At 46.5% G+C, this 27,220-nt stretch overlaps 1 protein-coding gene across 1 annotated transcript in view; it reads left to right on the plus strand.

Moving 5' to 3' along the window:
* PEX19 (peroxisomal biogenesis factor 19) overlaps positions 1-24,332 on the plus strand; it is a 47,036-nt gene extending 22,704 nt beyond the window's left edge. The window contains exons 5-8 of the mRNA XM_085866554.1: positions 635-808; positions 4,689-4,847; positions 23,978-24,022; positions 24,212-24,332. Coding sequence (XP_085722680.1) covers positions 635-808; positions 4,689-4,847; positions 23,978-24,022; positions 24,212-24,250 — 417 coding nt within the window. The 3' untranslated portion in view covers positions 24,251-24,332. The remainder of the gene's footprint in view (positions 1-634; positions 809-4,688; positions 4,848-23,977; positions 24,023-24,211) is intronic.
* Positions 24,333-27,220: the final 2,888 nt, after the last annotated feature.

Raw genomic sequence — 27,220 nt, forward strand, 5'->3', positions numbered from 1 at the left:
ATGGGATTCTTGATTTTTTTCCCTCATGAATCGCAAACCGCCGGGAACCTATACCCCTTTTAATTGAAATAATGCCCCGACATTCACGGCATTTTTCAGGAACCTGCGAATATACCCTGCGAATTCTGGGGTCCGACAGCATCTGCACATTTTATAAATCCATCTATATTGATAAGTGCAACGAATAGTATCTGTCATATAGCGCGAATATAGATGAATGTGGTATTTTAAAAAGCACTTTCATGTGTAATGTTAATGCTTTACTGTTCAGCATTATAAAATGTTATCATCCATAAAAACTAGCTTGAGAATTTAATTTTTTGGGGATTTATCTTTGCTGGCATGCAGTTTTCTTTACCTCCGTTAAATTTGGAGCTATATTTTTGACATATAATAAATTTATCTTTGATACCCAACTTCGATGGGGGCATCTGAAGATAATTTGAATGAGTGGTTTTGAAATATCAGCAGTCTATGAATACAATTGCTCCCAATAATTTTTTTAACTCCAATCTTAACAGCATATGTAATAATTATGACTGCAGATTGTAATGTGCTTAAAATTAGAATTTTGTATTCAGCAATTTGTTCATTTTGTAGACACTATGTTTGTTCAATCTCTGACCCATCCTAGGCAAATCTTGTGGAGACCCTGGCAGCTCTTGGATTGACTGAGGGATCTGAGGAAGGCATGCTTGGGGTGCGACCTGATGACGAGGCCACCATTGCACCAGCATTGGAGCGATTATTGGACAACTTGTTGAGCCCAGAACTCTTGCGACCAGAGCTACAGAGATTAGTGGAACGGGTGAACCTCAGCACTCGAGGAAAACAATCTTATGCTTGATGGTGACGAGTGGTGGATTGCAGGAGATGACGTCTGTGCTCACCCATGTCTGACGTTCTGTGCTCGCCCATGTCTGACGTTCTGCGCGCGCGCCCAAGTCCGACGTTCTGCGCGCGCGCCCGCGTCCGACGTTCTGCGCGCGCGCCCGCGTCCGACGTTCTGCGCGCGCGCCCGCGTCCGACGTTCTGCGCGCGCGCCCGCGTCCGACGTTCTGCGCGCGCGCCCGCGTCCGACGTTCTGCGCGCGCGCCCGCGTCCGACGTTCTGCGCCCGCGTCCGACGTTCTGCGCGCGCGCCCGCGTCCGACGTTCTGCGCGCGCGCCCGCGTCCGACGTTCTGCGCGCGCGCCCGCGTCCGACGTTCTGCGCGCGCGCCCGCGTCCGACGTTCTGCGCGCGCGCGCCCGCGTCCGACGTTCTGCGCGCGCGCCCGCGTCCGACGTTCTGCGCGCGCGCCCGCGTCCGACGTTCTGCGCGCGCGCGCCCGCGTCCGACGTTCTGCGCGCGCGCGCCCGCGTCCGACGTTCTGCGCGCGCGCGCCCGCGTCCGACGTTCTGCGCGCGCGCGTCCGACGTTCTGCGCGCGCGCGCCCGCGTCCGACGTTCTGCGCGCGCGCGCCCGCGTCCGACGTTCTGCGCGCGCGCGCCCGCGTCCGACGTTCTGCGCGCGCGCCCGCGTCAGACGTTCTGCGCGCGCGCCCGCGTCCGACGTTCTGCGCGCGCGCGCGTCCGACGTTCTGCGCGCGCGCGCCCGCGTCCGACGTTCTGCGCGCGCGCGCCCGCGTCCGACGTTCTGCGCGCGCGCCCGCGTCCGACGTTCTGCGCGCGCGCCCGCGTCAGACGTTCTGCGCGCGCGCCCGCGTCCGACGTTCTGCGCGCGCGCCCGCGTCCGACGTTCTGCGCGCGCGCGCCCGCGTCCGACGTTCTGCGCGCGCGCGCGTCCGACGTTCTGCGCGCGCGCGCCCGCGTCCGACGTTCTGCGCGCGCGCCCGCGTCAGACGTTCTGCGCGCGCGCCCGCGTCCGACGTTCTGCGCGCGCGCCCGCGTCCGACGTTCTGCGCGCGCCCGCGTCCGACGTTCTGCGCGCGCGCCCGCGTCCGACGTTCTGCGCGCGCGCCCGCGTCCGACGTTCTGCGCGCGCGCCCGCGTCCGACGTTCTGCGCGCGCGCGCGCCCGCGTCCGACGTTCTGCGCGCGCGCCCGCGTCCGACGTTCTGCGCGCGCGCCCGCGTCCGACTTTCTGCACGCGCGCCCACGTTTGACCGTCTGTGCCCGCGTCTGACCTTCTGCGCGCGCGCCCGCGTCCGACGTTCTGCGCGCGCGCCCGCGTCCGACGTTCTGCGCGCGCGCCCGCGTCCGACGTTCTGCGCGCGCGCCCGCGTCCGGCGTTCTGCGCGCGCGCCCGCGTCCGACGTTCTGCGCGCGCGCCCGCGTCCGACGTTCTGCGCGCGCGCCCGCGTCCGACGTTCTGCGCGCGCGCCCGCGTCCGACGTTCTGCGCGCGCGCCCGCGTCCGACGTTCTGCGCGCGCGCCCGCGTCCGACGTTCTGCGCGCGCGCCCGCGTCCGACGTTCTGCGCGCGCGCGCCCGCGTCCGACGTTCTGCGCGCGCGCCCGCGTCCGACGTTCTGCACGCGCGCCCGCGTCCGACTTTCTGCACGCGCGCCCACGTTTGACCGTCTGTGCCCGCGTCTGACCTTCTGCGCGCGCGCCCGCGTCCGACGTTCTGCGCGCGCGCCCGCGTCCGACGTTCTGCGCGCGCGCCCGCGTCCGACGTTCTGCGCGCGCGCCCGCGTCCGACGTTCTGCGCGCGCGCCCGCGTCTGACGTTCTGCGCGCGCGCCCGCGTCCGACGTTCTGCGCGCGCGCCCGCGTCCGGCGTTCTGCGCGCGCGCGCCCGCGTCCGGCGTTCTGCGCGCGCGCCCGCGTCCGACGTTCTGCGCGCGCGCCCGCGTCCGACGTTCTGCGCGCGCGCGCCCGCGTCCGACGTTCTGCGCGCGCGCCCGCGTCCGACGTTCTGCACGCGCGCCCGTGTCCGACTTTCTGCACGCGCGCCCACGTTTGACCGTCTGTGCCCGCGTCTGACCTTCTGCGCGCGCGCCCGCGTCCGACGTTCTGCGCGCGCGCCCGCGTCCGACGTTCTGCGCGCGCGCCCGCGTCCGACGTTCTGCGCGCGCGCCCGCGTCCGACGTTCTGCGCGCGCGCCCGCGTCCGACGTTCTGCGCGCGCGCCCGCGTCCGACGTTCTGCGCGCGCGCCCGCGTCCGACGTTCTGCGCGCGCGCCCGCGTCCGACGTTCTGCGCGCGCGCGCCCGCGTCCGACGTTCTGCGCGCGCGCCCGCGTCCGACGTTCTGCACGCGCGCCCGCGTCCGACTTTCTGCACGCGCGCCCACGTTTGACCGTCTGTGCCCGCGTCTGACCTTCTGCGCGCGCGCCCGCGTCCGACGTTCTGCGCGCGCGCCCGCGTCCGACGTTCTGCGCGCGCGCCCGCGTCCGACGTTCTGCGCGCGCGCCCGCGTCCGACGTTCTGCGCGCGCGCCCGCGTCCGACGTTCTGCGCGCGCCCGCGTCCGACGTTCTGCGCGCGCGCCCGCGTCCGACGTTCTGCGCGCGCCCGCGTCCGACGTTCTGCGCGCGCGCCCGCGTCCGACGTTCTGCGCGCGCGTGCCCGCGTCCGACGTTCTGCGCGCGCGCGCCCGCGTCCGACGTTCTGCGCGCGCGCCCGCGTCCGACGTTCTGCACGCGCGCCCGCGTCCGACTTTCTGCACGCGCGCCCACGTTTGACCGTCTGTGCCCGCGTCTGACCTTCTGCGCGCGCGCCCGCGTCCGACGTTCTGCGCGCGCGCCCGCGTCCGACGTTCTGCGCGCGCGCCCGCGTCCGACGTTCTGCGCGCGCGCCCGCGTCCGACGTTCTGCGCGCGCGCCCGCGTCCGACGTTCTGCGCGCGCGCCCGCGTCCGACGTTCTGCGCGCGCGCCCGCGTCCGACGTTCTGCGCGCGCGCCCGCGTCCGACGTTCTGCGCGCGCGCGCCCGCGTCCGACGTTCTGCGCGCGCGCCCGCGTCCGACTTTCTGCACGCGCGCCCACGTTTGACCGTCTGTGCCCGCGTCTGACCTTCTGTGCGCGCGCCCGCGTCCGACCGTCTGTGCCCGCGTCCAACCCTCTGTGCGCGCGCTCGCGTCCGACCCTCTGTGCATGTGCCTGCGTCCGACCTTCTGTGCGCGCGCCCTTTTCCGACTTTCTGTGCGCGCGCCCACGTCTGACCGTCTGTGCCCGCGTCCGACCTTCTGTGCGCGCGCCCGCGTCCGACCTTCTGTGCGCGAGCCCGCGTCCGACCCTCTGTGCGCGCGCCCGCGTCCGACCCTCTGTGCGCGCGCCCGCGTCCGACCCTCTGTGCGCGCGCCCGCGTCCGACCCTCTGTGCGCGCGCCCGCGTCCGACCCTCTGTGCGCGTGCGACCGTCTGTGCCCGCGTACGACCTTCTGTTCGCGCGCCCGCGTCTGATCTTCTGTGCACGCACCCGTGTGCCAAGTGTGTCTGTGCACGCGTACCCACGCCCCAGGTGTGTCTGTGCGCACGTGCCCGCGCCCCAGGTGTGTCGGTGCGCGCGTGCCCGCGCCCCAGGTGTGTCGGTGCGCGCGTGCCCGCACTCCACATCTGTCGGTGCCCACACTCCATGTCTGTCGGTATGCATGTGCCCATGTCTCTGAGTGTGTATGTCTCTTTACGACCATCTGCATGTGCGTGCATCATTTCTCTGTCTCTCTCCTGCCCCCTCCCTGTCTTTTTCTCTCTCTAATATTTGTTGCTTTGCCATTTACTCATGTGCTGTTGTGTCTTGTGATCGGACAGTATCCAACATGGTTTGATAGCCATGCAGACAGCCTCAGTGCAAGTGATCTGGCTCGGTATCGTGCACAGCACGTTGCCATGGGTAAGCTGCTGCAAGAGCTTGATCGTCATGGCAATGGGCAGCAGCGCCTTGTTGTCTTGACATCACACATGGAGGAGGTGTGGCACTCTTTTTGCTTATTTTAAATTCTCGACATGATTCATCATGACCTCGTTCATCTTATCTGGCCTAGATTACAGGAGTCATTCTTCCACAAAATCATTCTACCATGGTATCACATAAGTGTCCCAACACAATTACCACTATATTGTACCAGTGACAAATCCAGATCCATAGCGGTCGTTTACACCCCTTGAAAGTCACGTTCCCATCTTTAATATTGTGTAGCTACAATGTAACAAATATTTCAAAATGTCAATGTTTTATTTGTCATTGAAAATGTTTATCATGGTGCTAATGTAGTCATGACATTTCCAACACCTGGATGGTCTGATAGCATGTCATCTGATCATCATGTGAAATGTCATCGCACATTCGGTATTGACCATTATGGTTTTGTCACTTAACTAAGCTACGCTATTGATCCTGGGATTTGCGTGAAGACTACATAAATAGTTGGTACGGACTATGAAAAGGCAACATTTTATGGTTCTTCTCTGATTGCAAAAACATTACAATGCTCAGTAAGTTCGTTGTTTCGTGTATGTTTTGTCATCTGTCAAACATGGTTGATAAGTAATTCTGAATTGGGTAGACCTTGGAGATGGATCCACATCTTCTCTGAGTGGGGCTTTGTTCACTCACACTTTTGTTCACACTTGTAGATGGGTCCACATTTCCCCTGAATGGGGCTTTGTTCACACTTTTGGTCAATCGGTCAAAGGTCAGAGGTTATGTTAGGTAAAATCCTATAACCGTGACAGCCTGTGAAACAGTGATGGGGTTTTGACCAAACGTGATATAAGTATATATATATATATATATATATATATATATATATATATATATATATATATATATATATATATATATATATATATATATATATATATATATATATATATGATGATGATGATGATGATGGTGATGCAAAGATGCATCAAAAGGTCAGAGGTCATGTCAGGTTAAAAAAATGTTATGGTAAGGATTTGAACTCAACCAAGTACACATACCATGAGACGTGTGCAGATTAGATATTAAGGTCAAATGGTCTTGAGGTGTATACATCAAAGTTAGAATAAACAAAAACTTGATTTGGGTGGAGGCATATCGGTCGACATTGTGACGTCAAATTATGTCTGGTTAAATGTTAACTGGTAAGAATCGTATCTACTACATGACACAATGTTAAAATGAGATAGTAAAGCAATCTGAAATCTGTCACTCCAAAGACCACTTTGGACAATCCTTCTCGGACCATCTTCAAGAAAAACCACAATGCACTCAAGGTGGGTGCTGAATCGTGCCGTTATGTTTCTCTTCTTCGATGTCAAGGTTGTTTTGAGATTTGTACAATAACAACAATTTTAGAAGTGAAAACTCTCTGCATGCATGGTCCTCTTATGTTGAGATAGGAAATTTCTTCCATTCTGTTCATTCTCTTGTTAGAACTTGAAGTTTTAGAATTTGTTATTTTGGGTATTAATGTTTGATTTTTATTTTAAATGGTGTTCACCTCAAGTTTGACAATTCCTTGGCCAATTTCCCTCAACATTTGCATACGTGATGGGGTACCGTGATTGGGTGCAGCCAATGCAGTTTTCCTTGGCCAGAATGCACAATTCTGGACGGGTCGCCACTTCATTGCAGGATGAAGTATTTTCACTGTCAAAATAATTCTGCTTTGACATTTTATTTACATAAGTGGGAGATTTGGCAATTTCCTTTGAGGCAGTTTTTTATTTTAACATGTCAATTGGGCTGCAGCATTCTGCTGATTGGGTTGCATGTGGCGTGCGGATTAAGAGCCACTGATATTCGAACGTTAAGGCCCAATGATGCATGCATGTCGATCATTCAGACTTTTAATCACGATCAAACCCCTGTAACAGGCGCATGGTGTGATGGTAACTTTTTGTGACCCGAACACTCATGTATTTCCATTAATTGATGTAAAATGAATCGAGCTTCAGTCCCTTAACGCTAACCATTGTGATGTAAAATGAGACGAGCTGTAGTCCCTTATACGTTGACCTTAATAGTCAACTCGTACTGTGTGTGCATGATCTGGAGTTGTGGATTTGTTACGACATTCTTTTTGTCAATCTTATCTTCAATGAGAAGTGATTTGCTGTGACCTGAAAGCTGGGCCCTGATGATTGGGACGTAATGGACGCTGGTCATTCTGGTTGCCCAGTTAGAATCCAGCGAGGTACGTCTAAGCGACCATGACAGTCAACCGTTTCAAAGACACCTCGCTGGATCTTTGCGTCCAACGCCATGTTACCATGTATGTTAGAGTCTCCATATCGGGTGAGTAGCCCTGCTTTGAGTTCAAGTAAATCATCCCGAAGCTTGGGAGACACAAAGAAGGGACACAACTCGGCAGAGTGGGCATGGTGTCGGCTGGATGGGGTATGGCGTCGGCTGGATGGGAGCGTGGCTTCTGCTCCACCAGCTCAAATGTCTCCAGCCTGGATTTGCCTTCAGTTGAGGGCCAAATCTTCCCCATTCTTCCCTGCTGCCCGGATTTGTCAGGGCAGCGCGGTCACAGTCAAAGTGTGAATTGGTCCCCGTGGTCTCTCTCTCTCACTCTCTCTCTCTCTCTCTCTCTCTCTCTCTCTCTCTCTCTCTCTCTCTCTCTCTCTCTCTCTCTCTCTCTGTCTCTCTCTCTCTCTGTCTCTCTGTCTCTCTCTGTCTCTCTGTGTCTCTCTGTGTCTCTCTGTCTCTCTCTGTGTCTCTCTGTGTCTCTCTGTGTCTCTCTGTGTCTCTCTGTGTCTCTCTGTGTCTCTCTGTGTCTCTCTGTGTCTCTCTCTGTCTCTCTCTCGTGCCCTCACTGTCTCTCTCTCTCGTGCCCCCACTGTCTCTCTCTCTCGTGCCCCCACTGTCTCTCTCTCGTGCCCCCACTGTCTCTCTCTCGTGCCCCCACTGTGTCTCTCTCTCTCTCTCTCTCTCTCTCTCTCTCTCTCTCTCTCTCTCTCTCTCTCTCTCTCTCTCTGTCTCTCTGTCTCTCTGTCTCTCTGTCTCTCTGTCTCTCTGTGTCTCTCTGTCTCTCTGTCTCTCTGTCTCTGTGTCTCTCTGTGTCTCTCTGTGTCTCTCTGTGTCTCTCTGTCTCTCTCTGTCTCTCTCTGTCTCTCTCTGTCTCTCTCTGTCTCTCTCTGTCTCTCTCTGTGTCTCTGTCGCTCTCTCGTGCCCCCACTGTCTCTCTCTCGTGCCCCCACTGTCTCTCTCTCGTGCCCTCACTGGCTCTCTCTCGTGCCCCCACTGTCTCTCTCTCTCGTGCCCCCACTGTCTCTCTCTCTCTCTCTCTCTCTCTCTCTCTCTCTCTCTCTCTCTCTCTCTCTCTCTCTCTCTCTCTCTCTCTCTCTCTCTCTCTCTCTCTCTCTCTCTCTCTCTCTCTCTCTCTCTCTCTCTCTCTCTCTCTCTCTCTCTCTCTCTCTCTCTCTCTCTCTCTCTCTCTCTCTCTCTCTCTCTCTCTCTCTCTCTCTCTCTCTCTCTCTCTCCCCCCCCCCTACCCCAGCTGTTACTGCACGCGTGTAATCACAAGGGTTTGCTGCACGGTGGTTCTCGTGGGTGCGCTGCATGTAGTGGTATTGCTTTCTACCCTTTTCTCTCTATTTACTATTTTTCCCTTGTTATCTCTTCACTTTCCTTTGAACTAGAGAGAGTGAGAGAGCGCACCCGTTTCCACGGTGCTTATTTGTTCCGAGGTATCGAGTGTTTTTCCCGCCCGTGATCATGGCGACCGTCAAAAGTGTTTCGGGATGAGAATTGTTGACTCGGAAAAACGGCCTGTCGTGCACGCCGCCGCCCAAAATGTCGGTAGAGCAAATCATTGTTAGCATCGGAGAATCCATCGGTTTTTAGAATGTAATTGCTGCATCGAGGATGAATCATCGCGTCGTCGTTTTTGTCTCGAAAGAGGAATGGTGGCGCAGATCGTTGAGACGGGTCACGTATAGAGCCAGATATTAGATTCGCTATATATGAGATATCCCTTATTGTCGGGTTTTCCAGGTGTGTGTGTGTGTGTGTGTGTGTGTGTGTGTGTGTGTGTGTGTGTGTGTGTGTGTGTGTGTGTGTGTGTGTGTGTGTGTGTCTGCAACGCGAGGCTCCACAGCACGAACCAGCAAACCGATTTCGATGAAACTTTGCCAACAGGTGGAATATATACTGGGAAGGTGCGTGTTTGAATTTCGTTGCCTAGCAACCACCCGTTGCTGTGCAGCAGCCGAAAAACCGCGTACAGTATTTTCAATACTTGTCCAGTTTTGAATGTAGCGAAACGAGACTTCGGAATTAAACACTTCGAGATATTTAGATAATTTTACTTGAGCCGATTTTTGATTGAGGTTTTATTTTTCAAATGGTAGTCCTTCAAAAATCGGGTGTCTATTTACCGTCATTTAAGGTGTGTATACAGTGTTTGTAAGGAACTACACCGTCGTTCCACCTTCGATCTCTCCTCGATCCAAACGTTATTGACCAAAGTGAAAAGGATCCAAAATAAATGGAATCACCAGCATTTCTGTCTTTGTGGATTTCTAATAATATGTTTATTTATTTACCGAAAACGATTCCACGACCCACACACCACCTTCAATTATTTATTTATTTACCGAAAACAATTCCACGATCCACACACCACCTTCAATTATTTATTTATTTACTGAAAACGATTCCACGATCCACACACCACCTCCAATTATTTATTTATTTACCGAAAACGATTCCACGATCCACACACCACCTCCAATTATTTATTTATTTACCGAAAACGATTCCACGATCCACACACCACCTCCAATTATTTATTTATTTACCGAAAACGATTCCACGATCCACACACCACCTCCAATTATTTATTTATTTACCGAAAACGATTCCACGATCCACACACCACATCCAATTATTTATTATTTAAAGTGGGAGTGGTGTAGGAAAGTGGTCGTGGCTTATGAAAAATATTGTGTGGCTCAGGAGGTGTGGTCAAACAAGAGCATTGAGAGAAGTTTATCGGGTTGTGTGTGCGTGTGTGTGTGTGTGTGTGTGTGTGTGTGTGTGTGTGTGTGTGTGTGTGTGTGTGTGTGTGTGTGTGTGTGTTTGCTTGCTTGCAACGTGAGGTTCCACAGCACAAACCAGCAAACCAATTATTTTTCAAATGGTAGACCTTCAAAAATAGGGTGTCGATTTACTGTCATTTTTTATGAGTGTCAGTTGGCAAAATACGCAATAGGAAAAATCTTGCCAGGCAGATGAACAATTGTATGTGAACCAATACGTCTTTGCAATGAATCTTCGTCGGTGGATCGGTCAGAATGAAAAGCATCCTATCCAGCGCTTCGATCCTAGCGAATCTCTCGTCGCCTACCGGCTTGTCTTCATGTTTGTTTCCCAGTTAGACGCACAATCGGTGAAGGTAATCATCTCAAATGTTCCTCCTTTCCTCCCGCGTAAGCAGATCATGACTGCTATGGAACAATATGGTAATATTGTGTCTAAAATAACCTTCGTTCCTGTTCGTGTTAAGAATATGGAGGCAAAACTTGTCCTGTCGTTTCGGCATCAATTATTTATTATTCTAAAGCTGAACATTCGACAATTAGAAGTTATGGTGAAAATTAAATATAACTAGAACTGCCACTTTATAACTGCTGGCAGTGATGACCGGGTACCCAGACGTCCGCCTTTGATACATGAGACTTTCTGGAGATGACAGTTGCAAAGTTTTGTTTCGATAGGATAAGTGGTTCCAGAGAACATTATTTAATAGTGATACAAATGCAGCCTTGCTTCGATACAACGCGGGACTGACGAGTTACGAACCGGGTAGCACAAAGTGTTCAATCTATTTATTACATATGCAGTCAGCCCTTTTTCCTGGGGACATTGTCGGTATCAATTGAATTGCTATTCCTGTACCATCAAACGCATGCAGGTGCAGCCAACTGAGCCTTCTGGAAAAAAAATCTAAAAGTTCTCAAGTTCAAATAATTAAATAATTCTGCCTGCCAAACCGTGTGGCCGATCGGGTTGAGATTTTAAAATTATGTTTCAAATGTCATCTAGATAATAATTGTTAAGTTTCACATATATTGACACTGGTTCCAGAGTAAATATCTATATATTAATATTGAAGGACAAATTTTGTGCTCCTCCTAGCGGTCGCGTCACGTTTTTCTCGGTACTGTGACCTGGACTGAAAGAAACTTCGTACCTGTAAGAGTGCATCGCACATCATGCCAATTCTGCTTCAACTCTGAAGCAGAATAAACACTTTTCCTTTTACATTCGTTTACATGGCGACGTGTGACGTCACCGCTGAGAGGTGTAAGGACGTCATGACATCATCGGTCATTCGCTGACGTCATTACGTCTGTCGTTGACAGATCGTTACCGCTGAGAGGTGTAATTCCACTCCTCGAAAATAGCGTCTGCAATGTAAAACCCTCTTCTGCACATGCTGACTACCTCAGAATGTGAATTTGACACAAAAAATGTAACAAGAAACATTGTATCGATATATTAATACTGAAGGACCAATTTTGTGCTCCTCCGAGCGGTCTCGTCACGTTTTTCTCGGTACTGTGACCTGAGAAGTTTTGACACGGTGTATGTCAAAGTAGACACGTGCAGAAATCAGGGGACTTCTTCACTAGGAGTAGTGTACACCAAAAATGTCGTGTACAAGCACGTTTTGTAGGCCTCATTAGGTAAGGCCATGGAGTACATCGACTGGGATCCGGCTCTTACAAGAGCCGCCACTGGTTGTCATATTGGGCTCATGGAACGGAATCCGTCTGTGATGGGTTTCGGCTAGTTACTTAATATTTCCCCTTCAATCCAACATGGCTGCCAAACTGTGGGCCCGATCGAGTTGAAATTTCAACCCTTCATTCCACATGACCGTTCCATCATAACTCTGAAATTTCACATTTATTGATGCAGTAGTTCCAGAGTAAACATTAATTAATATTTTTCCTTCAATCCACTATGGCTGCCAAACGATGTGTTGTACATCAAAGGGGGGGGGGGAGAGAACATTTTGTTCGTCATGGAGAGGCGGTCATATGTGTGGAGTTTCACCTCGATCTGTTCAGCCGTTTCAGAGAAGAAGACTTTTAAAGTTATTAATTTTCAATCCAATATGGCTGCCTTACCATGTGACCTATTACAACATAAATTTAAATTCTCCCTCTAATGGGGAAGTGGATTATGCTTGTTAAGTTTCGTGTTGATCGCACAAGGTGCGTTTTTCTATTCAAGATGGCCTCCAAACCATGTGACTTGTGACATCAAATTTTTTTTCCCGTTTCTGCAGGCATGAGGGTAGATTATAGTTGCCAAGTTTCGCTTCGATAGGTTATGTGGTTCCAGAGAAAACATTATTTAATATAATTCTTGAATCCAATATGGCCACCAAACCATGTGACATCAATTAGAAAATAACAAACTTGTGAAAGGATGACTTGGGGAAAGTGTGTGTGTGTGTGTGTGTGTGTGTGTGTGTGTGTGTGTGTGTGTGTGTGTGTGTGTGTGTGTGTGTGTGTGTGTGTGTGTGTGTGTGTGTGTGTGAATTTTTGCCTCAATCTGTCCAGCTGTTCTCGAGAAGAAGATTATTTAAATTTATTAATTTTCAATCCAACATGGCTGACGAACCATGTGAACTATGACATCATAACTTTACATTCTGCTTCCAATTGTGTAGTGGAACACGTGTGTGAAGTTTCGTGTTAATCGGATAAGGTGCGTTTTTTATCCAAGATGGCCACCAAACCATGTGACGTGTGACGCCATAATTTTTTTACCATATATGCAGGCTTGGGGGTTGATTACAGTTGTCAAGTTTCGCTTCGATAGGTTATGTGGTTCCAAGAAAACATTATTTAATATTACTCTTGAATCCAACATGGCTGCCAAACCATGTGACCTCTCAATTATTTATTAACAAACTTATATTCAATACGCGTCTGCAATACGTATGTGAAATTTCCCCTTGATCTGACCAGCTGTTCTGGAGAAGAAGATGTTTGAGGGTTTTCAGGTAAATTCAAGATGGCCACCAAACCATGTGACCTATCAATAAGAAATTAACAAACTTGTAAAAGGATGTCATGGGGAATGTGGGTGTAAAGTTTCGCCTCAATCTGTTCAGCCGTTCTGGAGATGTTTTAATTTTTTTTTCAAAACAAGATGGCTGCCGAACCAAGTCACCTATGACGTCATAATAAACTTTTTCTTCGGTGATTTGTTGTGGAGATGATGTGCAAGAAATATCAGATTTTTCCTATGCAGCATTCTACTTGACGAATTTTCACCGGCATACTGCTTCACTGATGACATCACGAAAAGTCACCCGTGTTCCCCATATAGGGAGCTTATTAAAATGTATGAAGCAAAAATATTTTCCATTGCACTGTTTCAGAGATACAGAGGTCCAAAGTTTATCGGTATTTTTCAAGATAGCGCCCGTACCACTTGACCTATGACGTCATTATCAATTGTTTGGTCTTCTTTATGTACTTGCCATTGAGCCCCTTTTAGTTCGGTTGTGGGAGAAACTGTCAGGGTTCTCTGCTTCCCCAAATGAATCTTCCATAAAAGTTATTGCTTACACAGATATTGCTTTCAAAAAAGATACATACTATGGTGAAAATTTTGTGTCGATCAGACTTACCGTTCCAGAGAAAATGATTTTTAAAGCGAAAAAGCCCGCCAATTGCCGGCGGAAAAAGAAAAATGGAAAATAAATAATAATAAATAAACAGAACAAAAACAATAGGTTACCCAGTTCATTTGACTGGGTACCCTAATAACTATGCATACCGTGTGTTAGCTACTTCGCAGACCTCGGAATGTTTTAATTGTGGTCAGTGCGGACATGTTAAAAATGATTGTTCCAGTCGTATGCCAAAACAGCCAGCAAGATAATGTAGTTATCAACACGAACCTGTGCCAGACAATGAAACTCCCTCAGAGCCAGGCGAAAGTTCCGAAAATCGAATTGAGGATATGAGTGAGCCTTGTGTGGTTGCACGTGGAAAATTACGGCACCAAGGTTCAAGTACAATCGAGCCTGTTTCATATGTAGAAGCAGTCTCTCTGAAAAGAGTTTCATGTGGTAGGAGTGAAACTCAACTGAAACCTTCCAGTGTTAAATCCTGTGCTAGTGTTGAGGAGGAAGCTATGGAGCATCAACAGGCTTCATTAGCTGAGACTCCAGGTAGAGATGAATCGTCTACGGACTGTGCATCAGTGAATGGTGAACTCGATCAAGATGTTCAAACAATCGGTGTGCCAAGTACACTAGAACCCCTTGAGGACCCCCCCCCCTCAAAAACGGAGGCCGATCCTTTACCTGAAGAATTGGTCTTCCTTAAGCTGACACCAGTATCTCCTGCACCTGAAAAGGTGAAAAGCATTGTTATCGAGCACGAATCGTGCGTCTCAGAAGATGTCAGTGAGACAGAAGGTGCAGTTGGGGATTCACAGGACGGTGGGAACTTTGACCCCCCCCCCACCCCTCTCCGACTGAAATAATACAATTTCTCCACAACACCTTTCAGAAAAAAAATCAAGCTTACTGATTATTTTCCACATTTGTACAAATTTAGTATTACTGCTTCTCGTATTATAACAAAAATCCATCAGCCTATGATGCCAACGAGTCCCAGGTGTATAGCCTGACGAACTTAAATGATCATTTCTTTAAATAACTCATTATGGTGTTATCAATTGCAAATATAAACATAAACGGGGGCCGCGCCCCGATACAAAAAACGTATGTCAAACTATTATTAAAGCAAAGGCATGAAGACGTAGCTTTTCTCCAGGATGTACGTTGTGGTGACACCTGTTTAGTGGAATGGCAAAATACAATAAGAGGCTCATGGTTCTTCAGCTCGTTTGATTGTCCTAGAGCAGGAGTCACTTACTGGCTTCGTACAAAAATCCCATCTGACCAAATAGCATGTCACGAAGTTATGAAAGGTCATTTGGCATTTGTGGTTTTTCCGTATGGAGGTCATAAGGTCACATTTCTGAATGCTTATATCCCAAGCGATCCTTCTGGAAGAAAATGTTATTTTTCCTTGTTAGATAATTGTTTAGCTCTAATTGATTTTGGTGGTCTTGTTTGCCTAGCTGGTGATTTTAATTACACCTTATAGCCATCTCTCGACCGTAACGGTGTTGAACCTCACCCGGAGAGTGCAAAACATTTGGCTGCAGTTCTCATAATATATCACCTGATTGATGCATGGAGGTTGCAGCACCCTCAAGTCAAACAATTTTTATGGTGTCAAGCCTCTAATGACAGAGTATCCGTTGCATATTTAGATAAATTGTATGTTAACAATTCTTTCTGGAATTTCATTTTGTCAACGGTGATTTCGCCCTCTGATTTTTCAGATCATCATCTGGTGTCTTTGAAAATGTTTTTTCCTCATATTCCACGTAAGAGTGCCTATTGGGCCTTAAATGTTGGTTTGTTAGAAGGGGTGCATTTTTTTTTTTTTTTTTTTTTTTTGTAATTCATTTGGAGCCTTCTGGTGTTCTCTTCTCACCAGAAAAAACACTTTTCAGAGTTAGAGTCAATGGTGGGACATCGCAAAAACCCACATCAAAGTTTTTTGCCAACAATGCAATGTGTATTATTCAAAGGACAATTATTTTAAGATCTCCCAACTTGAAAAGGAGATTTTGGAACTACAATCCAAACTTACTACATTGATTGGTAACACAAGAGAGCACAAAGACTTTATAAGTAAGAAAAAGTTGCTTTGTCACCTTGGAGACTGTAGAGGAACGTGCAAAGGGGGCTTTAGTGCGGCTGAGAATTAAAAACTTGAATCTTCTTGACTCTCCTTATAAGTACAGTACTTATTTTCCTTGGAGAATAGAACTAAAACTCAACAACAAATGCTATCTTTGCAATCACCTGATGGTGGCATTGTAAGTGATACTAAGATGTTTAAGAAGTTAGTAAATGATTTATTTTCCTCTCTTTTATGAGCTAAGAAAGTTGATTTGCAGTTGCAAATACTTTTATTGAACCTTTGCCGAAGTTGTCTAAGTCACAACGGGTCTCGATGGAGAACCCTATCACTCTGGAAGAATTGAGGCTTGCGCTTTCTGGTGTGGCATCTGGGAAAGCTCCAGGACTGGACGGCATTCCTCATGAATTCTATGAAACATTTTGGGACATTATTCGTCCTGAGCTTCTGGAAATGTTCCAAGAAAGTTTTCAGGTTGGGGAGCTTCCCCTAAGTTGTAGACGAGTGGTTGTCTCCTTGCGACCGAAAAAAGGAGACACCCAGCTCCCCAGTCATTGGTGTCGAGCTTCTCTATTATCTACCGACCTATAAAATATTTTCCAAGGTTCTTGCCTCTCGTTTAAGATCAGTTGTTAATTTTATAGTCCACACTGATCAAACTTGTGTGCCTGGACGGTCAATTTTTTGATAACATCGGTGCTGTTCGTGATATTGCTGACGTGTGACATTTTGCATAAAAGCACAGGTTTATTGTTTATAGATCAAGAGCATGCCTTCGATAGCATAGATCATAAATATATATATTTGCAGTTTTGAGGAGTTTTGTATTTGGTACTACTTTTATTTCGTATATTCAGTTATTGTATCACAATATATATATATATATATATATATATATATATATATATATATATATATATATATATATATATATATATATATATATATATATATATATATATATATATATATAGTTTGGTTAAAGTAAACAAAGGTTTGATTTCTCCTTTTCCTGTATCGAGGGGTATAAGGCAAGGTTGTCCCTTGTTTGGTCTTCTTTATGTACTTGCCATTGAGCCCCTTTTAGTTCAGTTGTGGGAGAAACTGTCAGGGTTCTCTGCTTCCCCAAATGAATCTCCCATAAAAGTTATTGCTTACACAGATGATGTCTGTGACCAGTCCAGACCCAAGATATGATGTATGTGAGCTAGCTTAAAGATCTTCAAAATTTTAGTGTTTCTGGTTCAGCTAAGGTGAACTGGTCGAAGAGTTCTGCCTCCTTTTTTGGACTATCATCAAGTTTTTCTTTCCCGTCACTCCCTGGAAATTTGGCCTGAAGGAATGATGGAGTGCACCATTTGGGCGTACGTCTCGGTGATTCGTGATGTATCCAAAAAAACTGGGATGGTTTAACCACCAAAGTGTTTTCCAAACTCCAAAAATGGAGTGGGTTGCTTTGTAAACTTTCTTACCATGGTAGAGTATTGGTGGCAAACAATTTGATCACTTCCACTCTGTGGCACAGGTTTATGGTGCTTCAGCTACCAGAGCGGCTCATCAAAAACACCCAGAAACAATTGATTGATTTTGTTTGGGGTGGTAAACACTGGCTCCGACTTTGTGTCCTCAGCCTTCCTCGTAATGAGGGGGGCCTGGGGCTTGTTGATATCACCAGCAAGCTCATGACTTTCCATCTTCTCTTTGTAAAGAAGCTTCATTACAGCCACATGCCTTGGGAGAGTTTAACCCTGTGTTTGCTGAAGCAAGCATGTCGGCTGGGATATGGTCGTGAGCTTTTTTTGCTCGACCTTCCTAAGATTGATGTCATCGCTTCCTCTGTACTTGCAGAGTGTCATCAATGTCTGGCAAGCTTTGTCACTGCGTCGTGAGACCAGTTCCTTTACCACCTCAATGTTTCTGAACGAACAAATTTTTTACAACCCCTGCTTTGCAGCCATTCCTTCTTCCAGGACCTTTGTCCAGCACTTTGTAGGGTCAGATTTCCTTTCAGTCCATAATTTGTTGGACTTTCAAAGAGAAAGATGGAAGTCCAGTTGTGAAGTTTCTGGCTTTTCTGGCTTTCAGTCAATTCGTATTATTGGTCAGATTTTTCTTGCAATTTTAAGAGCATTCAATAATTTGGGAGTAGAATTCAAGAACCTCTTTGAATCTGGTAGCTTGTTTAACCAATATGTTTTCTGTGTTGCTTTTGAGTTATAATGGCAAATCTGTACCTTTTAACTCGATTGAGAAAGAGACTTTACATGACCTTTGTGTTCATTTTATATTTGCTGATTTAGTGAAAGGCCCTTTTGGTGTCCAATGGAAAGAGCACTTATCAACCCTTTCAACCCTTTCTTCGCTTATTCCTGCATGGCAAAGTCTATACACAGCTCCAATTTCAAAACGCTCAGGCGACGTGCAATGGAGATTAGTGCATTGCATTCTTCCTTGTAATGTTTTGTTGCACAAATTTTCCAATGAAATTTTGGAAGTGTGCCCTTTCTGTAAGAATCGTGAAACGCTGTATGATGCACAGGTTGAGTGCACAAGACTTGTTCCCTTTACTTGTTTAATTTATTTACATGATTTTTTTTGAAACTGGGTTTTGCTTTTTCTTTTGAGAAATTAATTTATTGTTATGCTATGTCCTCTGTACGTAAACCTGAAACTGCTTTGGTTAACTTTTTGATCACCGAGGCGAAAATGTCAATTTATAAAACCAGGAAAAAGATGGTGGAAAGTGGTTATCTTTCTGCTTGTTATATAATTTTGACTTGCAGAACTTTAATTTCTTCTCGAATCCAGCTGGAGTACCTATACTGTCGCAGGTATGGGAAAGAGCAGGAGTTTATTGATAAATGGTGTGTGAAAAATGTTATTTGTTGTGTAACAAATGAAACACTTGTTTTTTTCCTTTTGATGTATTCATAAATTGCTTCTCATGTTCTGTTTCCTAAAAATGTTTCCTTAACATTTGTTTCTTTGTTTTGCAAATGGTTTGTAAAATTAATTTTACACTTTTGTAATAAAAGTCAAAAAGAAAAAGAAAAAAAAAAGTCAACAGTGTTTCTCTCTCTCTCTCTCTCTCTCTCTCTCTCTCTCTCTCTCTCTCTCTCTCTCTCTCTCTCTCTCTCTCTCTCTCTCTCTCTGTCTCTGTCTCTGTCTCTGTCTCTGTCTCTCTCTCTGTCTCTCTGTCTCTCTCTGTGTCTCTCTGTGTCTCTGTCTCTCTCTGTGTCTCTCTGTGTCTCTGTCTCTCTCTGTGTCTCTCTGTGTCTCTGTCTCTCTCTGTGTCTCTCTGTGTCTCTGTCTCTCTCTGTGTCTCTGTCTCTCTCTCTGTGTCTCTGTGTCTCTCTGTGTCTCTCTGTGTCTCTGTCTCTCTCTGTGTCTCTGTGTCTCTGTCTCTCTCTGTGTCTCTCTCTGTGTCTCTGTGTCTCTGTGTCTCTCTGTCTCTCTGTCTCTCTGTCTCTCTCTGTCTCTCTGTGTCTCTCTGTCTCTCTGTGTCTCTGTGTCTCTCTGTGTCTCTCTGTGTCTCTCTGTCTCTCTGTGTCTCTGTGTCTCTCTGTGTCTCTCTGTGTCTCTCTGTGTCTCTCTGTGTCTCTCTGTGTCTCTCTGTGTCTCTCTGTCTCTCTCTGTGTCTCTGTCTCTCTCTGTGTCTCTCTCTGTCTCTGTCTCTCTCTGTGTCTCTGTGTCTCTGTCTCTCTCTGTGTCTCTGTCTCTGTCTCTCTCTCTGTCTCTGTCTCTGTCTCTGTCTCTGTCTCTGTCTCTGTCTCTGTCTCTCTCTCTGTCTCTGTCTCTGTCTCTGTCTCTGTCTCTCTCTCTGTCTCTCTCTCTGTCTCTCTCTCTGTCTCTGTCTCTCTCTCTCTGTCTCTGTGTCTCTCTGTGTCTCTCTGTGTCTCTCTGTGTCTCTCTCTCTGTCTCTGTCTCTCTCTCTGTCTCTGTCTCTCTCTCTGTCTCTGTCTCTCTATCTGTCTCTCTGTCTCTGTCTCTGTCTCTCTGTGTCTCTCTGTCTCTCTCTCTGTCTCTGTCTCTGTCTCTGTCTCTCTGTCTCTGTCTCTCTCTCTCTCTCTCTGTCTCTCTCTGTGTCTCTCTGTGTCTCTCTGTCTCTGTCTCTCTCTCTCTCTCTCTCTCTCTCTCTCTGTCTCTCTCTGTCTCTCTCTGTCTCTTATCCTCTATCTTTTTCTCTCTCTTTCTCTTTTTCTCTTTCTTTTTCTCTCTTTCTCTTTCTTTTTCTCTCTTTTTCTCTTTCTCTTTTTCTCTTTCTTTTTCTCTCTTTCTGTCTTTCTCTTTTTCTCCTCTTTTTCTCTGTTTCTCTCTCCTCTTTTTCTCTCTCAAATTCTGTTGTGGCCCTGACTTTGTGAAGGTGGGAGTACACCATCCTGGATGTAGGGGATCTCTTGGTCGCTTCTGGGAGATCGATCGGTTGTCTCCCTGCCGCTGGCTTGTTCACGAGAACTGTCCGGGGATAAACAACAACAAAAAAAAGTCTTATTGTTGTTGTTCTTCTTCTTTTCACGTGCGCAACTTCTCCACCCTGATTGTGATTGCTCCTGCCTTTTTTATTATCACACCGACTGATGATGATTCACATCCCTCCCCTCCCTCTCACCATTGGCCCGTGTCCTGGTTGTTGGTGGGTGGGGACCCTGCCCCAACCTTTCACCCGATCTTGATGCGATACCACGGCCTTGAAGGGATGACAGTGTTTTTTGGTGCCTCGCAGCCTTGCGAGCATTGAAAAACACATTTGACAGATATCACAAAGGAAAGAAAAACACTAGATCACAGGGATGAGGATTTTTAGACAGACATGAGGGTGAATTTGACTTCTCTCCATGATATAAACAACGTAAGTCTAATATCGCATGTAATTACTTTTACGCTTATTCTAAACACTCATTAAAGGGGAACCCAAACACTCAGACCACCTCAACACTGAATTATCCCTTGATACCCTACAAAATAGATATATGATGTCTTTTTTCCGATTTATAAAGTAGGTCATTTTGCAATTAAAAGTCGAAATCTTCTATTTCATGCTTATCCATGATGTCACACCCGGGAGTCGACCGCCAGATTTGTATGGTCTTCGGGTTACATTTGCGGTACGATTCAACTCAAGCGGCGAATACTTTTCGATTTTCCACAAATATGCCTAATCGATGCATCCTTGGTGGTTGTTGTAATACAAAACGAGATGGTTTCATGTTACACCAATGACCAAAATACCCTAACTTTGCCAGAAATCGGACAAGGTTTGTCCGAAATACCCATGTGGATCGGGGCTACAAAATGTTGGCTTTTGTGCTCGGAACATTTCAGAGAGCACTGTTATGAAACAACAGAAATAGCTAGATGTTGTGGTTATCCACCATGATTGAGAGAGGATTCCATCCCCATGATTAAGTGGAAGAAACGGCTGTCGCTCGAAACCGAAACACCATCTCTAAGCAGCTACCAGCATATGTACACAGGTGACAACCCCCCCACCCCCCTCCGCCATCACCCAAAAATACCCACCCCTCCTCCATCCCCCTACAATACCCACCACCACCTTACACCCCCTCCACCATCACCCCAAAATACCCACCACCACCCACACTCTCTCTCGCCCATAGCACCAATCCCTCCTTCACTGGGGAAGGACATCGACACAGCATGGACATGGCACAACCACACACAAATGATATCCCAGGAAATTATGAAACTGGACAACTCGTAACATACAAGACACCTGGTCAGCCTGCGATGTTAGGACAAAGCATTCGTCACCCATTTTGTCCGCTGTGCCCTGTCCCTGTCCGTGCCGTGTTTCCGCTGGCACAGAATAACTAATTTATCAATAATGCAAAATCCCTTCTAATCTGTCATTTTAATGGAAAAACAAAACCTACCAATCTGTCGTGAACAAGCAACCAGCCTTTTCGTCTTCACTAACACCTCCATTGTTGCCATCTTCATCTGAATCACTTGCATGAGGCTCAAAATGATAAGGCTCCATAATTCCCCTGAAAGCACTAATTTTGTCTCCAATAATTTCTTCAAAATTCCACTGATCAATTTCAACATGCTGAGAACCTTCAGAGGAATCCGAACCCATAATACACTGTCTCTCTGTGCAAGCCGACATTTGGATCAAGGTGTGACGTGACTGGCAAAAATCGACACTTTAGGGGCTTTTTTTTGGCACTTTGTGATTCGAAAAAAAAATTACAATTTTTCCCCCTCCCCTTCAAATTCGACTGTGATTAATGATTTTCAATGGTTTTCAGAAGAAAAAAAAAATTGTGTTTGGATTCTCTTTAAGGAAATAACTGTGCTATATTAAGCATTTTGAAACCTGTACGACTCATTTCCACAAAAGTACCTTGAAAAGTGATTTGCTGTGACCTGAAAGCTGGGCCCTGATGGCAGGAGTCATAGTTTTGATTTGGACATAGTGTGAACCCTCAAGTATGATCACATTTGGATTTCAAGTGTGTTCACAAACCAAATTTGGATTTGCTTACAGGACATGTGAGAGAGAAAAATAACTTTAAGGACTTTAAGCACAAGCACTTTAAGGATGTTGTTTATCTTGCAGCACTAATCCAGAACATACCACATTTGGATGAGCGAAGGAAGGAAATAATTGTGCTGTGAACATTACAGCACTGCTCCAGCATAATATTGCAACGTGACTAGGTCTTGGCGGACCACGGCTGCGCTGGGCGTAATTGCCCCACAATAAACCAGGCCTGATTGACTTAATCTAATCCTAAAGGTATTGGTGGGAAGATGTTCTTCATACCTAAACCCAATGACTTTTCTAACCTGACACCACTAACAATGGAATGTGATGGTAACCTCATGCTACTTTAAGCGATTTAACGATAAGATGATTAATTTATTATGTCAATGAACCAGAATTCAGTTATATAAATAACAAAAACAAAAACACAATAAGCGACTTGTGAAATGACGTATGATTGCTAAACGAGACCTTCTGCCCGTGCACTGTGTGTGCGTTTTCAGTGACTCGGTTCTACTCGCCTGGAATGCTTTACCTACCGTTACTAGTGTGAAATCTGTTATTCAAATCATCTTTTAAACTAAACTTTCAGCATTTAGACGAAAGAATGGCTAATTTCGTAGTGGTTAACCATAATTGCTCTGTTCCTGAATGCAAATCGGATTCTCGGGAACGTATGAATACGAAAAATATCCGTGGAAGAGAGGGGTCGGGTTCGTACCATTTCCTTGTTAATACAAATACAGTAGTTGGCAGCGACAGTGGTTATCTCACACACACACACACACACACACACACACACACACACACACACACACACACACACACACACACACACACACACACACATACACACACACACACACACACACACACACATACACACACGCACACACGGACACACACGGACACTTCTCCATTCACCAATAGATGAAAAAAATCTAGTATAATTTAGGCCTCATTTTATAATTTATCTTGTGGACCTGGAACCAAACAAACAACATGCAGTATTTATAACAGACCCCACAACTCCCTGGTTCTTCATTCTTTTTCCACATCACTATCCAAACCACGTAACATAGTCTCTCTAATCCTTTCTAATCCTTTTTATGGCCAGGTAATTATAGCTATTTATTTGTATTGTTTGTCATACAGAGATCAATATTTTTACAGTCATAGGAAAAATTCGTTATTGTTTCATTTTATGACTTGGTTACTGCTTCAAAGGTGTCCCCAACACAGACATAATTGTGACACTTGTGGAGACAAGTCCTATTAATTGGTTCCCCAATCTGAAAGGCCATGGATATTGAAGCAAAATGATTTGCTTTTGTCCACGCAGCCACCGAGCCACACAGTGGTCGGAGTTCGATTTCTTCCACTTAAGAGGTTTGTCACCTTTGATGCCACTCGATGGATACAAAGCACCAATACTCAAATTTCTGTTCTTTAGTCATTTCTAGTTCAGTCAAATTAAGACGGCATAATTGCAATATATCATGGAAATGTATCATCCAGTGTTAACGTTGTTTCTGGTGGAATTGTGTCTTTTTAGGCTTTCCATTTACATCATCTCACTCGTCTCTGTTTTGTTTGTTCTTACGTTTATTTTATCTATTTATTTTCCTCCTACTTGCAAGGCTTTTCATGTTATGGTATTTTTTTCATTTCTTGCACACCTAGTTTCTCAATGCATCTCATATCCACCAGTTTCCTCGTATTTAGTTTGAAGTATTCACCTTATTGTCTTCCACAACCCTCTTTTATTGTACTTGGCAGTTTGTGATGCAGTGCAAATGAACCTAGTATTGCTCCTTTTGACTTGTCTGTATTGCCCATACAGCTTCAAAAACTGGGGTTGCCTCCTGAGGACCTGCTGGCAGGAGAGGTGGGTAAGGGGTGGCCATTCAGGCAATCTTCTCACGGTCTATAGGTTTTAATGGACTGTCACAATGCATATTTTCCACAAGTGTTCACACACACATTGGGTTTGAAAAGTTTGTGGAATTGAAGTGAGGATTGACACACAGTGTTATCCCTACTCCAGTAATGTAAACTCTTATTTTTGTTCCCAAAGGCAAATTCTGGATCTTCTGAGCACTGCATACTTATGTGACAACGTGGGCCAAGAATACCAATTCGTTCACATACAAAGCAGTTTGTGATAAATCAGCCATTACTTTATATGCTCACCTTCCTCCCCCCCTCTTCTTCCCCCTCTTCTTCCCCCTCTTTTTCCCCCTCTTTTCCCCCCTTTCCCCCTTTCCCCCTTTCCCCCTTTCCCCCTTTCCCCCTTTCCCCCTCTTTCCCCCCTCTTCCCCCCTCTTTTCCCCCTCTTTTCCCCCCTCTTTTCCCCCCTCTTTTCCCCCTCTTTCCCCCTCTTTCCCCCTCTTTCCCCCTCTTTTCCCCCCTCTTTCCCCCCTCTTTCCCCCTCTTTCCCCCCTCTTTCCCCCCTCTTTCCCCCTCTTTCCCCCTCTTTCCCCCCTCTTTCCCCCCTCTTTCCCCTCTCTCTTCCCCCCTCTTCCCCCCTCTTCCCCCTCTCTCCCCCCTCTTCTCCCCCTCTTCTCCCTCTTCTCCCCCTCTTTCCCCCCTCTTTCCCCCCTCTTTCCCCCTCTTCCCCCTCTTTCCCCCCTCTTTCCCCCCTCTTTCCCCCCTCTTTTCCCCCTCTTTTCCCCCCTCTTTTCCCCCTCTTTTCCCCCCTCTTTTCCCCCCTCTTTTCCCCCCCCTCTTTCCCCCCCTCTTTCCCCCTCTTTCCCCCTCTTTCCCCCCTCTTTCCCCCCTCTTTCCCCCCTCTTTCCCCCCTCTTTCCCCCCTCTTTTCCCCCCTCTTTTCCCCCCTCTTTCTCCCCCCTCTTTCTCCCCCTCTTTCTCCCCCTCTTTCTCCCCCTCTTTCCCCCCTCTTTTCCCCCCCTCTTTTCCCCCCCCCTCTTTTTCCCCCTCTTTTTCCCCCCTCTATTTCCCCCTCTTCTTTCCCCCTGCTCTCAAATCCTACTGATCCTAAACCTACTCTCCATTAATTCACCCGCATTTTCTCTTGCCCCCAATTAAATAATCAGATTATTGTATTGCTTTAACCATTTACCCCCATGCCAATTTGGTATGTGTGTACTGGTCCTGTGTATTTGTTAAACTGGTGTTGGCTTGGAAACCAACCTGGTGGGTTCATGATCTGGTTCATGATCTTTGTTATGAAGTTCCACTTTTATTGGCATTGAAGAGCATGCTGTACTGAGTCACTTTACAGAGAGGAGATTGAGATTGTAAATGTATTTTTGCATGTTTATGCCCAAGGTTATAAAACATACATTAGGCCCACTTTTAATTTTTTTTTTTTTTGTTTGTTTGTTTGTGACATTTCCTTTTTTTGGTTTAGACTCCTGCATAAGAGGTATAATGGTGTTCTTTCTGAAAGCAGGTTCAGTGCTGCTGAAGCAGTTTATTGACAAGGGTTATACTGGATGGTTGGCCATTGCCTTCCCAGCAGTAGTTAGGGTAGGAATGGCGATAGCTCAACTACTCTTCACGAAGGAGACTGCGTGATCTTTAACATCCACCAACTGATAATGGCAGATGGGACGCAAAGTTTAATGCTCATCCAAAGGACGGCACACATGTTGATGAATCACTCTGCCTGTAAAACACTGGAATGGCAGTTTATAGTTGGGTCGGGATTTGAAACCAGGCTAGATGGCTGAGAGGCAAGTGTGTGTACCTTGAGGCCATCTCGCCACCCCTCATGCACTATAACCTCTGTACATTTCAAATTACTTGTATTTTTCTTTTTTGGTTTTTTTGTGGTATATAATATGAGAAAGTAAAACTTTGTCATCGTGTTCTTGAAGACTTAGAGATGGATATTTTGCAGAAACTATTTCTTGGGAGTATTCTGGAGAAACTTTACTAAGTTTCAGAGTTCTGCCCAGAAAAAAATAATTAAAAGATATGAAAACTTTTGAAACCAAAGATGTGCCACACAACACCCAGTCTGTGTGCAAAGTCCACAGTTTTTTGAACAATGAATAGGAAAAGGGGTTCGTTGACACTTGTGACTCAGTTGTGTGTGAGGAGAAAGTTTTATTCCCTTTTAACCGGTGTTGACTCCACCATCAAATCAAAACAATTTGCAATAAAAATCCATCTTTCTTCCTTTATTATCTCTGCCCTTCTCTCTTTTCTTACAATCTTAATTTTCTGTCACAGTTTAGGTTTCTTGGTTTGTGACACCTTTTTTGATTGCTGTGATAACCAAGAAATGTGTGGGGTTTTTTTGCTTGCTGCACTATTGCTTGTACAGACAAAGGGAAGCGAAGTTTCATGAAAATTGGTTGTGCAGAATGCTGAAGTAAGACGAAGAGGGAGTGGCCACAAACATGACGCTGTCTCCGATGTAGATTTTTGCATAATGGCGAAGACAGACAATTGGGGACAAAGTTTAATAACCAATCAGCATACAGTGCAATTCCATGATGAAGATGATGTTGGCTATGCATGATATATAATTGATGTAAATTATTGTCTGGGGGTGATTCCATATCAAATCTAAAACCCAGAAGACTTTTTTAAAAACAAAAACATTAAGCTATTGCTCCAAAACGTTATTTTAACGAACCCAAAACAGAATAATCGTTTTTGAAACGTGTTGGCTGACACTTAAAGCATCTATCTATATATTACTAAAACTCTCATCTTGTATGTATGTATGTATGTATGTATGCATGTTCCCGAAATACAGGCAAAACGGTACACGATAGCGCAAAAAATTTAGGGCCACCTTACTCACCATTCTCCTGCGGTGTATCAAGTTTCGTTCAAATCTGGCAACGAAAAAATTATTAAAAAATCAATTCCCAATTCAGTCAAGTACTCTTCGGGATTATTTGATCAATGCAAACAACCTCAGTGGTATAGTTCGCTGGAGCTATCTTTTTTTTTTCCTTGAAATGATGCATTAAAAAATCTCAAACATTCAGTATAGACAGAACGATTTATTTTTAAGCATAAAATAAGCATCGCCATTTTGATCTAATACTTCCGTGTTCATTAATAAATAAAATTGTGTTTCGAAGATTATGCACAATAATTTCTTC

Source organism: Eptatretus burgeri, chromosome 2 (genome assembly GCF_056783735.1).
Source record: "Eptatretus burgeri isolate ZD-2024b chromosome 2, Ebu_testis_v1, whole genome shotgun sequence".
NCBI lineage: Eukaryota > Metazoa > Chordata > Myxini > Myxiniformes > Myxinidae > Eptatretus > Eptatretus burgeri.